Source organism: Phyllobates terribilis, unplaced genomic scaffold, assembly GCF_046119375.1.
Source record: "Phyllobates terribilis strain yellow unplaced genomic scaffold, ASM4611937v1 Scaffold_1__5_contigs__length_1240528914, whole genome shotgun sequence".
NCBI lineage: Eukaryota > Metazoa > Chordata > Amphibia > Anura > Dendrobatidae > Phyllobates > Phyllobates terribilis.
The window spans coordinates 172,187,889-172,206,674 of NW_027362761.1; the positions used below are offsets into that span (position 1 = coordinate 172,187,889).

At 41.1% G+C, this 18,786-nt stretch overlaps 1 protein-coding gene across 3 annotated transcripts in view; it reads left to right on the plus strand.

The window, feature by feature from the left end:
• The window catches only part of LOC141249100 (zinc-regulated GTPase metalloprotein activator 1-like), a 123,560-nt gene that overhangs the window by 66,085 nt on the left and 38,689 nt on the right, over window positions 1–18,786 (plus strand). For all 3 annotated transcript variants that reach the window (XM_073669564.1, XM_073669581.1, XM_073669542.1), the window contains exons 6-10: window positions 3,124–3,183; window positions 10,420–10,457; window positions 14,437–14,483; window positions 15,619–15,705; window positions 18,517–18,561. In XM_073669564.1, the coding sequence (XP_073525665.1) occupies window positions 3,124–3,183; window positions 10,420–10,457; window positions 14,437–14,483; window positions 15,619–15,705; window positions 18,517–18,561 (277 nt within the window). The remainder of the gene's footprint in view (window positions 1–3,123; window positions 3,184–10,419; window positions 10,458–14,436; window positions 14,484–15,618; window positions 15,706–18,516; window positions 18,562–18,786) is intronic.

An 18,786-nucleotide genomic window follows, 5' to 3' on the forward strand; every position in this document is an offset into this window, starting at 1 on the left:
GTGATCATGAGCAAACTGTAGACGAGCCTTGACATGACGCTTTGAAAGTAAAGGTACCATACAGGCTCGTCTGGAACGGAGACCATTGCGGTGGAGTACGTTACTTATGGTATTGACTGAAACCAATGTCCCCACTGCCATGAGATCTTCCCGGAGCTCCTTCCTTGTTGTCCTTGGGTTAGCCTTGACTCTTCGGACAAGCCTGGCCTCGGCACGGGAGGACACTTTCAAAGGCTGTCCAGGCCGTGGAAGGCTAACAGTAGTTCCATAAGCCTTCCACTTACGGATGATGCTCCCAACAGTGGAGACAGGTAGGCCCAACTCCTTGGAAAGGTTTTTGTACCCCTTGCCAGCCTTGTGACCCTCCACGATCTTGTCTCTGATGGCCTTGGAATGCTCCTTTGTCTTTTCCATGTTGACCATGTCTGAGTGCTGTTCACAAGTTTGGGGAGGGTCTTAAATAGTCAGAAAAGGCTGGCAAAAGAGATCTTTAATCCACACATGTGAAGCTCATTATTCTTGGTGCCTGAACTACTTCTTAATACTTTAGGGGGACCAAACAGAATTCTTGTGGTTTGAGGGGTTGAATAATAAATGACACTCTGAATTAACTTTTAACGTTTTAAAAAATAAATAAATAAAAAATTTGCTGCAGTGCATTTCCCACTTCCAGGCTGATCTACAGTACAAATGTCACAATGCCAAGTTAATTCCGCATGTGTCAACCAGCTAAATCTGCAGGGGGTTGAATACTACTTGTAGGCACTGTGTATGTGTGTGTATGTATATATATATATATATATATATATATATATATATATATATATATATATATATATATATATATATATATACAGTCATATGAAAAAGTTTGGGCACCCCTATTAATCTTAAGCTTAATGTTTTATAAAAATTGGTGTTTTTGCAACAGCTATTTCAGTTTGATATATGTAATAACTGTTGGACACAGTAATGTTTCTGCCTTGAAATGAGGTTTATTGTACTAACAGAAAATGTGCAATCTGCATTCAAACAAAATTTGAAAGGTGCATAAGTATGGGCACCCTTATCATTTTCTTGTTTTAAATACTCCTACCTACTTTTTACTGACTTACTAAAGCACTTTTTTTGGTTTTGTAACCTCATGGAGCTTTGAACTTTATAGCCAGGTGTATGCAATCATGAGAAAAGCTACTTAAAGTGGCCACTTGCAAGTTGTTCTCCTGTTTGAATCTCCTCTGAAGAGTGGCATCATGTGCTCCTCAAAACAACTGTCAAATGATCTGAAAACAAAGATTATTCAACATAGTTGTTCAGGGGAAGCATACAAAAAGCTGTCTCAGAGATTTAACCTGTCATTTTCCACTGTGAGGAACATAGTAAGGAAATGGAAGAACACAGGGACAGTTCTTGTTAAGGCCAGAAGTGGCAGGCCAAGAAAAACATCAGAAAGGCAGAGAAGAAGAATGGTGAGATCAGTCAAGGACAATCCTCAGACCACCTCCAGAGAGCTGCAGCATCAACTTGCTGCAGATGGTGTCACTGTGCATCGGTCAACTATACAAGGCACTTTGCACAAGGAGAAGCTGTATGGGAGAGTGATGCGAAAGAAGCCGTTTCTGCAAGCACGCCACAAACAGAGTTGGCTGAGGTATGCAAAAGCACATTTGGAGAAGCCAATTTCTTTTTGGAAGAAGGTCCTGTGGACTGATGAAATCAAGATTGAGTTATTTGGTCATACAAAAAGGCGTTATGCATGGTAGCAAAAAAACACAGCATTCCAAGAAAAACACTTGCTACCCACAGTAAAATTTGGTGGAGGTTCCATCATGCTTTGGGGCTGTGTGGTCAATGCTGGCACTGGGAATCTTGTTAAAGTTGAGGGACGCATGGATTCCACTCAGTATCAGCAGATTCTTGACAATAGTGTTCAAGAATCAGTGATAAATATGAAGTTACAAAGTGGATGGATCTTTCAGCAAGACAATGATCCAAAACACGGCTCCAAATCTACTCAGGCATTCATGCAGAGGAACAATTACAATGTTCTAGAATGGCCATCCCAGTCCCCAGACCTGAATATCATTGAACATCTGTGGGATCATTTGAAGAGGGCTGTCCATGCTCGGCGACCATCAAACTTAACTGAACTGGAATTGTTTTGTAAAGAGGAATGGTCAAAAATACCTTCATCCAGGATCCAGGAACTCATTAAAAGCTACAGGAAGCGACTAGAGGCTGTTATTTTTGCAAAAGGAGGATCTACTAACTATTAATGTCACTTTTCTGGTGAGGTGCCCATACTTATGCACCTGTCAAATTTTGTTTGAATGCAGATTGCACTTTTTCTGTTAGTACAATGAACCTCATTTCAAGGCAGAAACATTACTGTATCCAACAGTTATTACATATATCAAACTGAAATAGCTGTTGCAAAAACACCAATTTTTATAGAACATTAAGCTTAAGATTAATAGGGGTGCCCAAACTTTTTCATATGACTGTGTGTATATATATATATATATATATATATATATATATATATATATATATATATATATATATATATATATATATATATATATTAATAATATTTTGCCTCTAGCATTTCTCAAGGTGCCCATACACCCTAGATAACTGCCTAATGATCAGTTGGACAACAGCTATCTCTTCAGACTCCTCCATATACATTAACCCTTGGATTGACCAGACTGTTCTGGCAGTGGCTTACTTGCCTGGATTGGACGATTATTTTCTTACTACCCTTTCTTAATCTTCCCTGACCATCTATTGGGAGGCCCCATGTACGTTAGATAGTTGACAGATCTTCCTTAAATTGTGAACTTCAGACGATTTATTCTCCTGTATATAGAGGCCTTTGGAAATGTGAAAATGTAAAATATAAAGTTGGTATATCGTGTTGTTGCTTACAGACTGTCACTCCAGAAGAAGCCTAATGTTGTACATGCCCTATATATGAAAGTTTAGTGATGGGCATGTCGTTATATGTGATATGACTGCATTATAATATATAAAAAAAAACAACTAAAAAACAAATTTGTGCAAACTCTAAATTGGACAAGATAGTTCAGATGGGTGACTTTATATTTGGTATGCTTGTAGGTTCTGTGGCTTCCATGTTCTGGGTTGATGCTGAGCTAGGAAGTGACATCTACCTGGACGGTAAGTACAATGCATGCAGGTGGAAGTATTGGGATCACAATTTTTCCAGTGCTTGTAAGCCTTTCTTTTTTTTTTTTAGTTTTAGATTTATTAAACACTATTTTGAATCGAATATACCAGGGCTGTGGAGTCGGTGTACATTTTGGTGGAGTCGGTATAAAATGGACTGACTCCGACTCCTAAAATATATAATAAATTGGGTACAGTAGTACATTTCAGGATGTGCTGTAAATGTTTTCATAAGAATTAGAGAAAGTTATGAAATGTTCTATAAGTGTCTGTTCTATTCCTGATCTAAGGATCTCGGCTGTTAGTGGAGATGAATCTGTGCTGCACTTTATGTACACGCTCAGTAGTGAGGCAGTGAGATGAATCTGTGCTGCACTTTATGTACATGCTCAGTAGTGAGGCAGTGAGATGAATCTGTGCTGCACTTTATGTACATGCTCAGTAGTGAGGCAGTGAGATGAATCTGTGCTGCACTTTATGTACATGCTCAGTAGTGAGGCAGTGAGATGAATCTGCTGCACTTTATGTACATGCTCAGTAGTGAGGCAGTGAGATGAATCTGTGCTACACTTTATGTACATGCTCAGTAGTGAGGCAGTGAGATGAATCTGTGCTGCACTTTATGTACATGCTCAGTAGTGAGGCAGTGAGATGAATCTGTGCTGCACTTTATGTACATGCTCAGTAGTGAGGCAGTGAGATGAATCTGCTGCACTTTATGTACATGCTCAGTAGTGAGGCAGTGAGATGAATCTGCTGCACTTTATGTACATGCTCAGTAGTGAGGCAGTGAGATGAATCTGTGCTACACTTTATGTACACGCTCAGTAGTGAGGCAGTGAGATGAATCTGTGCTGCACTTTATGTACATGCTCAGTAGTGAGATGAATCTGTGCTGCACTTTATGTACACGCTCAGTAGTGAGGCAGTGAGATGAATCTGTGCTGCACTTTATGTACATGCTCAGTAGTGAGGCAGTGAGATGAATCTGTGCTGCACTTTATGTACACGCTCAGTAGTGAGGCAGTGAGATGAATCTGTGCTGCACTTTATGTACACGCTCAGTAGTGAGGCAGTGAGATGAATCTGTGCTGCACTTTATGTACACGCTCAGTAGTGAGGCAGTGAGATGAATCTGTGCTGCACTTTATGTACATGCTCAGCAGTGAGGCAGTGAGATGAATCTGTGCTGCACTTTATGTACACGCTCAGTAGTGAGGCAGTGAGATGAATCTGTGCTGCACTTTATGTACACGCTCAGTAGTGAGGCAGTGAGATGAATCTGTGCTGCACTTTATGTACACGCTCAGTAGTGAGGCAGTGAGATGAATCTGCTGCACTTTATGTACATGCTCAGTAGTGAGGCAGTGAGATGAATCTGCTGCACTTTATGTACATGCTCAGTAGTGAGGCAGTGAGATGAATCTGTGCTACACTTTATGTACATGCTCAGTAGTGAGGCAGTGAGATGAATCTGTGCTGCACTTTATGTACATGCTCAGCAGTGAGGCAGTGAGATGAATCTGTGCTGCACTTTATGTACATGCTCAGTAGTGAGGCAGTGAGATGAATCTGTGCTGCACTTTATGTACACGCTCAGTAGTGAGGCAGTGAGATGAATCTGTGCTGCACTTTATGTACATGCTCAGTAGTGAGATGAATCTGTGCTGCACTTTATGTACACGCTCAGTAGTGAGGCAGTGAGATGAATCTGTGCTGCACTTTATGTACACGCTCAGTAGTGAGGCAGTGAGATGAATCTGTGCTGCACTTTATGTACACGCTCAGTAGTGAGGCAGTGAGATGAATCTGTGCTGCACTTTATGTACATGCTCAGCAGTGAGGCAGTGAGATGAATCTGTGCTGCACTTTATGTACATGCTCAGTAGTGAGGCAGTGAGATGAATCTGCTGCACTTTATGTACATGCTCAGTAGTGAGGCAGTGAGATGAATCTGCTGCACTTTATGTACATGCTCAGTAGTGAGGCAGTGAGATGAATCTGTGCTACACTTTATGTACACGCTCAGTAGTGAGGCAGTGAGATGAATCTGTGCTGCACTTTATGTACATGCTCAGTAGTGAGATGAATCTGTGCTGCACTTTATGTACACGCTCAGTAGTGAGGCAGTGAGATGAATCTGTGCTGCACTTTATGTACATGCTCAGTAGTGAGGCAGTGAGATGAATCTGTGCTGCACTTTATGTACACGCTCAGTAGTGAGGCAGTGAGATGAATCTGTGCTGCACTTTATGTACACGCTCAGTAGTGAGGCAGTGAGATGAATCTGTGCTGCACTTTATGTACACGCTCAGTAGTGAGGCAGTGAGATGAATCTGTGCTGCACTTTATGTACATGCTCAGCAGTGAGGCAGTGAGATGAATCTGTGCTGCACTTTATGTACACGCTCAGTAGTGAGGCAGTGAGATGAATCTGTGCTGCACTTTATGTACACGCTCAGTAGTGAGGCAGTGAGATGAATCTGTGCTGCACTTTATGTACACGCTCAGTAGTGAGGCAGTGAGATGAATCTGCTGCACTTTATGTACATGCTCAGTAGTGAGGCAGTGAGATGAATCTGCTGCACTTTATGTACATGCTCAGTAGTGAGGCAGTGAGATGAATCTGTGCTACACTTTATGTACATGCTCAGTAGTGAGGCAGTGAGATGAATCTGTGCTGCACTTTATGTACATGCTCAGCAGTGAGGCAGTGAGATGAATCTGTGCTGCACTTTATGTACATGCTCAGTAGTGAGGCAGTGAGATGAATCTGTGCTGCACTTTATGTACACGCTCAGTAGTGAGGCAGTGAGATGAATCTGTGCTGCACTTTATGTACATGCTCAGTAGTGAGATGAATCTGTGCTGCACTTTATGTACACGCTCAGTAGTGAGGCAGTGAGATGAATCTGTGCTGCACTTTATGTACACGCTCAGTAGTGAGGCAGTGAGATGAATCTGTGCTGCACTTTATGTACACGCTCAGTAGTGAGGCAGTGAGATGAATCTGTGCTGCACTTTATGTACATGCTCAGCAGTGAGGCAGTGAGATGAATCTGTGCTGCACTTTATGTACACGCTCAGTAGTGAGGCAGTGAGATGAATCTGTGCTGCACTTTACACGCTCAGTAGTGAGGCAGTGAGATGAATCTGTGCTGCACTTTATGTACACGCTCAGTAGTGAGGCAGTGAGATGAATCTGCTGCACTTTATGTACATGCTCAGCAGTGAGGCAGTGAGATGAATCTGCTGCACTTTATGTACATGCTCAGTAGTGAGGCAGTGAGATGAATCTGTGCTGCACTTTATGTACATGCTCAGTAGTGAGATGAATCTGTGCTGCACTTTATGTACACGCTCAGTAGTGAGGCAGTGAGATGAATCTGTGCTGCACTTTATGTACATGCTCAGTAGTGAGGCAGTGAGATGAATCTGTGCTGCACTTTATGTACACGCTCAGTAGTGAGGCAGTGAGATGAATCTGTGCTGCACTTTATGTACACGCTCAGTAGTGAGGCAGTGAGATGAATCTGTGCTGCACTTTATGTACACGCTCAGTAGTGAGGCAGTGAGATGAATCTGTGCTGCACTTTATGTACATGCTCAGCAGTGAGGCAGTGAGATGAATCTGTGCTGCACTTTATGTACACGCTCAGTAGTGAGGCAGTGAGATGAATCTGTGCTGCACTTTATGTACACGCTCAGTAGTGAGGCAGTGAGATGAATCTGTGCTGCACTTTATGTACACGCTCAGTAGTGAGGCAGTGAGATGAATCTGCTGCACTTTATGTACATGCTCAGTAGTGAGGCAGTGAGATGAATCTGCTGCACTTTATGTACATGCTCAGTAGTGAGGCAGTGAGATGAATCTGTGCTACACTTTATGTACATGCTCAGTAGTGAGGCAGTGAGATGAATCTGTGCTGCACTTTATGTACATGCTCAGCAGTGAGGCAGTGAGATGAATCTGTGCTGCACTTTATGTACATGCTCAGTAGTGAGGCAGTGAGATGAATCTGTGCTGCACTTTATGTACACGCTCAGTAGTGAGGCAGTGAGATGAATCTGTGCTGCACTTTATGTACACGCTCAGTAGTGAGGCAGTGAGATGAATCTGTGCTGCACTTTATGTACACGCTCAGTAGTGAGGCAGTGAGATGAATCTGTGCTGCACTTTATGTACATGCTCAGCAGTGAGGCAGTGAGATGAATCTGTGCTGCACTTTATGTACACGCTCAGTAGTGAGGCAGTGAGATGAATCTGTGCTGCACTTTACACGCTCAGTAGTGAGGCAGTGAGATGAATCTGTGCTGCACTTTATGTACACGCTCAGTAGTGAGGCAGTGAGATGAATCTGCTGCACTTTATGTACATGCTCAGCAGTGAGGCAGTGAGATGAATCTGCTGCACTTTATGTACATGCTCAGTAGTGAGGCAGTGAGATGAATCTGTGCTGCACTTTATGTACATGCTCAGCAGTGAGGCAGTGAGATGAATCTGTGCTGCACTTTATGTACATGCTCAGTAGTGAGATGAATCTGTGCTGCACTTTATGTACACGCTCAGTAGTGAGGCAGTGAGATGAATCTGTGCTGCACTTTATGTACACGCTCAGTAGTGAGGCAGTGAGATGAATCTGTGCTGCACTTTATGTACACGCTCAGTAGTGAGGCAGTGAGATGAATCTGTGCTGCACTTTATGTACATGCTCAGCAGTGAGGCAGTGAGATGAATCTGTGCTGCACTTTATGTACACGCTCAGTAGTGAGGCAGTGAGATGAATCTGTGCTGCACTTTATGTACATGCTCAGTAGTGAGGCAGTGAGATGAATCTGCTGCACTTTATGTACATGCTCAGTAGTGAGGCAGTGAGATGAATCTGTGCTACACTTTATGTACATGCTCAGTAGTGAGGCAGTGAGATGAATCTGTGCTGCACTTTATGTACACGCTCAGTAGTGAGGCAGTGAGATGAATCTGTGCTGCACTTTATGTACACGCTCAGTAGTGAGGCAGTGAGATGAATCTGCTGCACTTTATGTACATGCTCAGTAGTGAGGCAGTGAGATGAATCTGTGCTGCACTTTATGTACATGCTCAGTAGTGAGGCAGTGAGATGAATCTGTGCTGCACTTTATGTACATGCTCAGTAGTGAGGCAGTGAGATGAATCTGTGCTGCACTTTATGTACATGCTCAGTAGTGAGATGAATCTGTGCTGCACTTTATGTACACGCTCAGTAGTGAGGCAGTGAGATGAATCTGTGCTGCACTTTATGTACATGCTCAGTAGTGAGGCAGTGAGATGAATCTGTGCTGCACTTTATGTACACGCTCAGTAGTGAGGCAGTGAGATGAATCTGTGCTGCTCTTTATGTACATGCTCAGTAGTGAGGCAGTGAGATGAATCTGTGCTGCACTTTATGTACACGCTCAGTAGTGAGGCAGTGAGATGAATCTGTGCTGCACTTTATGTACATGCTCAGTAGTGAGGCAGTGAGATGAATCTGTGCTGCACTTTATGTACATGCTCAGTAGTGAGGCAGTGAGATGAATCTGTGCTGCACTTTATGTACACGCTCAGTAGTGAGGCAGGGCTGTGGAGTCTGAGTCAGGGAAATTGAGGACTTGGAGTCGGTGGTTTGGCTTACAGACTCCACAGCCCTGGAATATACATGCCATTTGGCTCATTTTGACTGGATACAATCTCCCAATATTCACATGCACAGATATCTGGGCTGTTGCAGAGACATAATAGTCATTGTTGAGTTTGTTTCAGCAACTCACGGTGGCTCTGCAGAGTCGAAGCTTGAAAAATGTTGATAAATGTTATATTACTTAATAGCATAGTCAAATCTGAATGTTTAGCTTTAATCTCCAGTCCCGACAGTTTTTCCAATTTATGTTTGACAAATGACAATATTTCTTGTGTCGGCACATAACCAATGCTGTCTGTGAAAGGGGCTGGCTGACTGCCACATTTCATTAGCTATGATATCCCCCTAGGACTGTGAGGAGAAGGGGGCTGACTTTGCTGTCAAAATGAGCATCTGTTTTCACATTAGTACATGCTCCTAGTCGGCTGTTGGGGCTCAATTGAGGCGTTTCCATCCCCACTGATTCCGTGATGATACATCTATACTTTTTCATAGCCATTTTTTTTCTGCAAATAAACTGGTTAAGTTGCTTGATTTTATCTTTTATTGTTTAGGTAGAATGTTTTTTTGTGAACTTATGTTGTGCATATGCTCATTGTCAGATCTCATTGGATCACATTCTTTCTTTGTGAGTATTGTACAGATTGTATACATCCTTCTCATACTTTTAATAAACTTTATTTGTTTAAAAAAAAAGCATCCATCCATCCCCCTCCATACACCGCTCCATTCACATGCTTACACAGGAAATGTTGTAAACACATACTTGTAGGAGACCTTTTTGGGACGGGAAATTGTAGCTGAAAATCGAGGCAACTTTTCAGACTTGAACTTTATTAGTAAGCTTTTCAGCACATTTTTTTGACTGGGCAACCCTAGAGTATGGGAAACTAAACACCACTGACTTTTTCATTCCACTGTGCTTTTGTCTCTTTAGAACGCTGCAAATATTTAGCAATCTTTATAGAAGTCCTGCTGAACTTGAGGGATTGGGTGTACACCTGGCTCTAGCTAGAGGGGAGAAAAAACGTCATGACTGTATATAACTGAATGGGACCTTAATAGTGTTGAGCGAGTATGTTCTGTTAACCCTTTCGCCGGGTATGCTTGGGCCGAGCTCCGAGTATTTATAGCTGCTCGGTGATATGGTTGAATCGCTCCCTGTGCATGATTTGCAACTGTTTGACAGTTTTAATACATGTGAGGAATGTCTATTTCTTACACATTCCTCACATGTACTAAAGCTGTCAAACACTCGCAAATCATGCACACGGGAGTGATTCAAACATAACACCGAGCAGCTGTAACTACTCTGTGCTCGCCCCAGCATACCCGGCGAAAGGGTTAACAGAACATACTCGCTCATCACTAAACCTTACAATATAATCGCATGATACCTGAGCTATTAGGCTCTGTTCACCCTTCATTCAGTGAGGTTGCCATTGCTCTTTCATGCCATGCTGTGCTATTCTAGCTAGCAAAGGGAGTCAACCACTCCTGTAAAAATGGGAACCATGGTGCCAGTGTTGCAATTCTTGAAATATAAGTATGTCTGCTCTTCTTACAGGCATTGTATCGGTGGTGGACGCCAAATATGCGATGCAGGTGAGTAATAAGTAATTTTGGTCACAGAAACCTCATCACGCTTTACACTTGTCAATAGGGTTCAGCAAAAAGATTTTTAGGACGCTGGTCCAGTGGCCACGTTGATAGTATGTAGCTGCCACACTGGATCCCTGCGGACATACTTGCCAGCATCCTGGCTCTTCTTCAGAATAGTAGGCCCGCTGTGGCATCGGTGTTGCGGCATTACGAACACATGACGGATGTACTAATTAGATGAGGTTCTGGGGATACTGACAGGTAAGAGAATGTTTGCAGGGCTTGGACCATTAGTCAGAGACTATTGACGTGTCGGCTGGGCCAGGTTTGGCCAAATCTTTTTGCTCAACAGTACTTTACAGGCATATATTATATAAAATAGTCAGGGAGAAGGAAAGGGACCGTTCTCCCACTCTAAATGAGTACCATTTAAGAGTATTTATTTTCTTTAACATTTTAATATACTTTATAAGGTTACTCTGTAATTAATGCCAAGGTGGAAAACAATAGCAGTAACAGGTAAGTCTTAAAACTTAAACATCCGTGTCAGCATCTTGAGTACCATCAGATGCTATAACTATCAATCATGACTAAATTGGAATTCTGTCATCAGAATAGAAATCCTCAAAGCTCAGGTGCCATACAGAAGTAACTTTCCACTTTCCTGCAGTAGATTTGCTAACTTGTTCAATTCCTTTGGCTGTACGCCTTGACCTCAATAGCTGAATATCACTGGATTTCTTTCAAGCCAATACAAGCAGTGACAGTAGAACAATAGGGAGCAATTTAAAGAGTGTCATGCTTCACAACCCTGGCTCACCACAGGCCGCTCCGAGAGACGTCACTATATCAGCACATTGCTAAATTGAAACTGAAGGGGTAATTGATATCATGGGCGATCACTTTAATGAGACTGTCACCCACGGATCTGAAATATTTATTTTCTCATCATAGACAAATGATTGGACAACATGACATGACAGTCGCCTTCTTACTAGACCTGACATGTACAAAATATACATATATTTTCTTTTCTTTCGTTGACAGATAAATGCTATTCTTCGGGGCCAGTTTTGCACAAATAGATTTAGGAAAGAAAATATTGAAAAAGACTACTATATTAGAGGGCATACAGTGATAGCCGAAAGTCTTGTCTCCCTTGAAATTATTCTAGAAAACGAAGTATTTCTCCCAGAAAATTATTGCAATTACACATATTTTGTTATACACCTGTTTATTTCCTTTGTGTGTATTGGAACAACACAAAAAAAAACAGAGAAATAAAAGCAAATTGGACATAATTTCACACAAAACCCCAAAAATGGGCCAGACAAAATTGTTGGCACCTTTCCAAAAATGTAAGTAAACAACTTTGTTTCAAGCATGTGAAACTCGTTCAAACTCTCCTGTGGCAAGTAACAGGCATGGGCAATATGAAAATCACACCTGAAACCAGATAAAAAGGGGAGAAGTTGACACACTCTTTGCATTGTGTGTCTGTGTGTGCCACACAAGGCATGGAGAACAGAAAAAGGAGAAGATAACTATCTGAGGACTTGAGAACCAAAATTGTTGAACAATATCAACAATCTCAAGGTTACAAGTGATTCTCCAGAGATCTTGATGTGCCTTTGTCCACAGTGCGCAACATAATCAAGAGGTTTACGACCCGGGACGTGGACAGTAAAGAAAAGTTTATGAAAGATTGCAACACAGGATAGTCCGGATAGTGGATAAGCAGCCCCAATCAAGTTCCAGAGAAATGCAAGCTGTCCTGCTGGCTCAGGATGCATCAGTGTCAGCGCGAACTATCCGTTGCCATTTTAATTAAATTAAATTAAATTAAATGCTATTGCAGGAGACCCAGGAGGACCCCACTGGTGACACAGAGACATAAAAAATGTAGACTGCAGTTTGCCAAAATCCTTCTGGGAAAGCGTGTTGTGGACAGATGAGAGCAAGATAGAGCTTTTTGGTAAAACACATCATTCTGATGTTTACCGAAGATGGAATGAGGCCTTCAAAGAAAAGAACACAGTATTTACGGTCAAATATGTGGGAGGTTCAAATATGTTTTGGGGTTGTTTTGCTGCTTCTGGCACTGGGTGCCTTAACTGTGTGTAAGGCATCATGAAATCTGAAGATTACTGAAGGATTTGGGGTCGCAGTGAAGTGTCCAGTGTCAGAAATCTGGATTTGCGTCTTATTTCATCGGTCTTCCAGCAGGACAATGACCCCAAACATACTTCAAGAAACAGCCAGAAATGGATGGAAATAAAGTGCTGGAGAGTTCTGAAGTGGCCAGCAATGAGTCGTGATCTAAATCCCATTGAACCGCTGTGGAGAGATCTTAAACTTACTGTTGGTAGAAGGCACCCCTCAAATATTAGAGACCTGGAGCAGTTTGCAGAAGAAGAGTGGTCCAAAATTCCAGATGAGAGGTGTAAGAAGCTTGTTGATGGTTGTATGAAGTGATTCATTAGTTAGTTATTTATTCAAATATTAAGTTGAGGGTGCCAACAATTTTGTCCGGCCCATATTTGGGGTTTTGTATGAATTTATGTCTAATTTGCCTTTTTTTTCTCTGCTCTTGTGTTATTCCAATACACAAGGAAATAAATGTGTATAACAAAACATGTGTAACTGCAATAATTTTCTTAGAGAAGTACTTCATTTTCTGAAACAATTTCAAGGGGGCCACCATTTTCGGCCATGACTGCATATGAGTGCAGATACGTGTATACATCAGAGCTCATGTGTTAGTCTTTGTATATTTGCTAATAAATCAGTAGATTACAGTCAAATATACACAATCTCAAGAGTCAAAAGTGCTTGCAGCCGTTCCTCATGACATGGCGTTTGATTTTGCTGGTTCCATTACAACGTTGGGGAATATTCTGGAATTTGGAGCAACTAACGGTCCCTGTCCAATGTTCAGCAATGTAAAGGTGGCTGTAGACGTAACAGTATTGTTAACTGTCCCAATGAAAAGACTTTTTTTAGCAGCAAAAGCCATGTTTTTAGTGCACAGAGCCAGAACACCACAGCTCCATACACTGTGTAGTGGCTGTGCTCCCATTGAAGGGGGTAAGAGCTGAATGGCAGTACCGGAGAACTGTCATGCCATAATGGATGGAGCAGGTCCCTTGGTAGCAGAGTAGTTGGTTGTCCCCCGCCAATCCAATATTCTTCACACTCTCCTAGGATAGGTCATCAATATCTAAGTCCTGGACAAACCTTTTAAAGGGATTCTGAGGTTTGTGCTACACCATCTGAGAGCTGCATAATGTAGGGACAGAGAACCTGATTCCAGAGATATATCACTTACTGGACTGCTGGCTTCTCTGAATGTTCAGCTGTGTATAACCCCACCCACACCACTGATTGTCAGCTTTGTGTGTACACTGTGCATAGGCAGAAATATGCCAATCAGTGATGAAGGTGGGGTTATATAGAGCTCATGAATATGGAGGACTGCATAGTATCAGGTTTACTAGGCCTCTACTGATAAAATCACTGTTTTATCATCAGGAGATTATCAAAACTATAGCAAGCAGCCCAATAAGTGACACATCACTGGAATCAGGGTCTCTGTCTCTGCTTTTAGATTAGGAGGCAAAAAAATAGTGTCAGATTCCCTTTAAGCAAACAAATGCTGAATTTACAATGACAACTTTCAGCAATTACATTAGCGATCACTAAGATTAATATCTGGTCATGTAAATGCTTGGAGTTGTCAAGGATTAGAAGAAATAGTTTCCTTTTTGAGAGCGAGAAAAAGCTGCAGCGTTGACCAGTTATCAGAGGGTTTCTGACTACTTCATACTCTACTACCAAGCAGCTAGGCCGCATTCATGGTGCTCTTCCAGGACAGGTAAGTGACACTAGGTGTTTAGCACCAGTTGTTTGGACAAGGTGTTCACTCCATTAACATATTACCTGTTATGTTTGTTTTTGAACACTACTTTAACTTCTTTTAAAGCACATACTTGAAGAGAAAGCGGATGGTCTTATAAATGAAGCTGCAAGGTGAGTGATTCAGCCTTGACCTGAAGAGTAACTAAACTTTGAAAGTGATTTTTCACGTATAGCAGGTACTTAAATTGTCTGCAGATCAGTGGCAGTCCGGGTCCTGAAACCGCACCCCCTTCAACACCAATCGCGCAATGGACCCCAGACTGATGCACAGCTCAGCATACAGGAGCTCAAGGGTTCTGTCTGAGCCCACAAATATACTAGCAGTTCACGTGGCTACTAAATATGAAAAATCAGGGAGATAGTTTAGTTGCTGGAAATTACAATACTGACAGCTGTGGAACCATGACTATGTGCCAAAACCACACTTTCTACAGCATTGCCCAATGCAAGCGACATACTCATAGAGCAAAGGGATTATTTTAGTATAAGTAGCCAAAGCATAAGAAAGCCAGTTATCCGCAAAGGAAGGCTACCTCCTCTACACAGATGGGACCTGCATTTATATCTGTGGATATGCCATTAATTCTCCATAAGATGGAGAGGACACAGGGCCCTATTAATTATTGCATTTGCTCCTTTACTTTGGTGTTTTTAGCCTGTTTTTCATTTGCGCCAAATTCTTCATTTAATTTGCACCTTTTTTTTTTTTTTTTTTTTTAGTATGTTTTTACCATATATTTTTGTTTCCCCTTTGTCTTGCTAATGATTCATGAATTGAGACTTTTTAAAAAGTCACAATTGTGTGACAATGTACACCATACCCCCCGTACCATCTGTGGTGTTTTTATGTATGCCTGAAATTTTTGTGAAAATGTTGTGACATTTTAAAGGAACATGCGAGTGTTTGTTCTTAAGAAGGTGCAAAAAAAGGTAAAACAAAAATAAAGAGCACTTTTGACTTTGTGCAAAATTCACAAGTTACATGCACCATTTACAATAATTTATGTGCCAAAGTGTCAATTCAACAAGACGAAAAAAAATGCAAATGCAGAATCTGGATCATAAGATCTTGTTACAAGGGGAAACCAGTTTTCATAGTGACCCTTGTTTGCCTGCCGAAAGTTATTTTAGAATTTTTCATTTACCGCGTAAGCTGCTCATCAGGAGCCAATGCTGTGCCAATAGTAATTAAAAAAATAACAAAAAAACACATGTAACCATTGCCCTTTTTTTTTTTTTACTGCAGGCAAGTGGCTCTGGCGGATGTAATAATTATCAACAAAACTGATTTAGTATCTGTTAAAGAACTGGAGGAAGTGAGATCTGTTGTCAGGTAATTAGGTTTTCTTCTTTTTTTGGGAGGGGTTAGGTAAGGTGCAAAAAATAAACAGCAATTCCATCATTGTGGTTTTTTTTATAACTAACACCTGTCTGATACTGCTGAAATCAGGGCTGGCTTTAATTGTAATGGCTTAAAGGGGTTCTCCAAGAAATTTACTAAAATAAATAATACACATTTAAATATTAAAATTTCTCTAAATACCTTTTATATAGCAAAAAGGTGTGTTTTATCTACTGCACTCTGTCAGGATTCGGCAACTGCCATAAATCACAACCTGTCCTAGAGTTCAGAAAACAGTAGGACAGGGTTCGTGAAGCATCAAGACAATGGTCACGTCAGAGCAGCGTCAGAGCAGCGTCCAGCATCATGAATTCCTCTGTTCAGTCAACCTGACAGGACACTGAGTGAAGTCGGACTAAAGGAGAAGATGACCACCTTCTTTAGCTGACGGAGAATGAACATTCCTCTCAGTCAGCCTGACAGGTTTAGTGCCTCTGTCTCGTGCTTCACGTAGCCTTTCCTACTGTCCTCATAACTCTAGGACGGGGTTTGATTGATGGCAGTTGCCAAATTGGAATCCTGACAGAGTGCAGCAGATAAAGAATAATTTTTTGCTTAATAAAGGTATTTAGAAAAATGTTTAATATTTAAATGTGTATTATTTATTTTATTTAATTTCCTAGAGAACCCCTTTAACCCCTTGGAAGCTGCAGTTAATAGTGTCCTTGGCATCAAAGTGGTTTCACGGGGTATTTCACAAAACTCCCCTTCTTGTGGAACAATTGTGAGGTGCAGATTTATTATTTAGTTATTATGTATTGCTTATATAGCCATCATATTCAAAAGTGCTTTACAGACATGATCATCGCTTGTCCTCATTGGGGCTCACAATGTACATTCCCTATCAGAATGTCTTTGGAGTGTGGGAGGAAACCGGAGAACCCGGAGGAAACCCACACAAACACGGGGAGAACATACAAACTCCTTGCAGATATTGTCCTTCGTGAGATTTGAATCCGGGACCCCAGCGCTGCAAGGCTGCAGTACTAACCACTGAGCCACCGAGCTGCTCCATTATTGACATTACAGCTTGGGGATCTACTGACATATTGAGGGCCGTCTGCTTCTGCCATCTTACTACTCTTTGTAAGAGATGGGTAAAATGTTGCAGGTTCATGTCTAAATAACCATACATATATACACATATGTGTGTGTATATATGTGTGTATAAATATGTACATGTGTGTGTGTATGTGTGTGTGTGTATATATATATATATATATGTATATGTATATGTGTGTATATATATATATATATATATATATATATATATATATAAATAAATAAATTCCTCTTTCCCAATTGCATAAATGAAAGGGAAAAAATCTGAAAAGAACCCACAAAAATCACATTGAAGGGAGAGCGCTGTTAAAATGAAATAAACCTAAAAAACTATATATATATTTTTTCCTACTTCTACCCCAAAAACTCCAACCTTTTTTTCCCATTTTTACTATACGCAGTATGGTAAATTAAATGGTGGCATTTAAAATCGCAATGCCCCCCAAAAGTACAGCCCTCATAGAGCAATGTTGACGGAAAAATAAAAAGTTGTGTGTCTGGGAGGATGGAGATGGAAAAACTAATGCCGAGAAATGCGCATTGGCCGTAGCAAGAAGGGGCTAAAATCCAGTTGTATTAAACTTACTTACACTTTATTTTGTTCCTTGGGGGAACAATATGTAGTGATTAGTGATGAGCGAGCGTGCTCGTTTAACCCCTTCCTTGAGCATGCTCGGGTGCTTACCGAGTAGCTTCGGCATGCTCGTATATTATGTTCGAGTCCCTGCGTCTGCATGATTTACAGCTGTAAGACAGCCTAAACACATGTGAGGATCCCTAACAAACAGGCAATCCCTGCATGTCATGAGGCTGTCTAACAGCCATAAATCATGCAGACGCAGGGACTCGAGCATAATATACGAGCACGCCGAACCTACTCGGTAAGCAACAGAGCATGCACGGTGAAGGGGTTAAACGAGCACTCTCGCTCATCATTAGTAGTGATCTACAATGTCATATAAAAATGGGTATTTAAAAGCATTGCTGACTGTTGGTGTTCGTGTTTTGGACTCAGACAAATGCTTATGACAAACCTGGTGGCCATTCCTAGGCCCCTGGTTACCATAGAGTAGCCACTTCCTCAACTTTGCTAGCGCTGTTATCAACCCTCCTATGCATCTGGATTGTAGTGAATGAGCTGCTGTGTTCTAATAAAGCGCCGTGCATCGGAAGTCCCCTCAACAGCCACCATTAAAATACTATACAGCTCTCATTAGGGGTTGATGGCTGGCGTTCTTACTTTGTATATCTGTAAATAGCCTTGTAATCTTTGTCGAGAGTTTTCTTGCCTGATTTTAAAACTTTCAAAAAGGATTTTTACACGTAATTTCAAAGTAAGTGCACCAGCCTAATCAGGTCTAAAGATTCATTTAATAATGTATGCAGTTTGGGAAATCTTGTTACAGATCTACTTTAAAAACACCAAAAGAACTGAGTATATAGTTTATAATTAATATGGAATTACAAATTAAAAACATCTATGGTAAGATATGGAGTTTTTCCCATTGGATGCATGAATTTCCATGCTTTGCCGAGTAGGTTCTATACATTTTATACAAAATGGGTCACAATAAAGCTGGTTATGATAAAGGGGGGTTGTTGTCTTACAGAGGTGGTCTTTTGGAGAGCTTTCACTGTATATGTATTTGTGACTTAACTGTATTTTTTTTATTTTTCAAGATCAATAAATGGGCTTGTGAAAATTTTGGAAACGCAAAAATCCAGGTATTTTACTTTTACATGTTATAAATCTCACAAAATCACAGCAGGTTTCCTTACGGCTCTCAGCTCTTGTCTTTTCAGCCTGTTTTTTTTTTTTTTTTTTTTTTTAGATTTTATTAAAAGCAGAGTTAGGTGAAAACGCCTTCAAAGAGTTATTCCCAAAATTTAAAGTTATTATCTCTCCACAGGATAGGTGCTAATTACTGATTTGTGGGGGTAGGACCAATC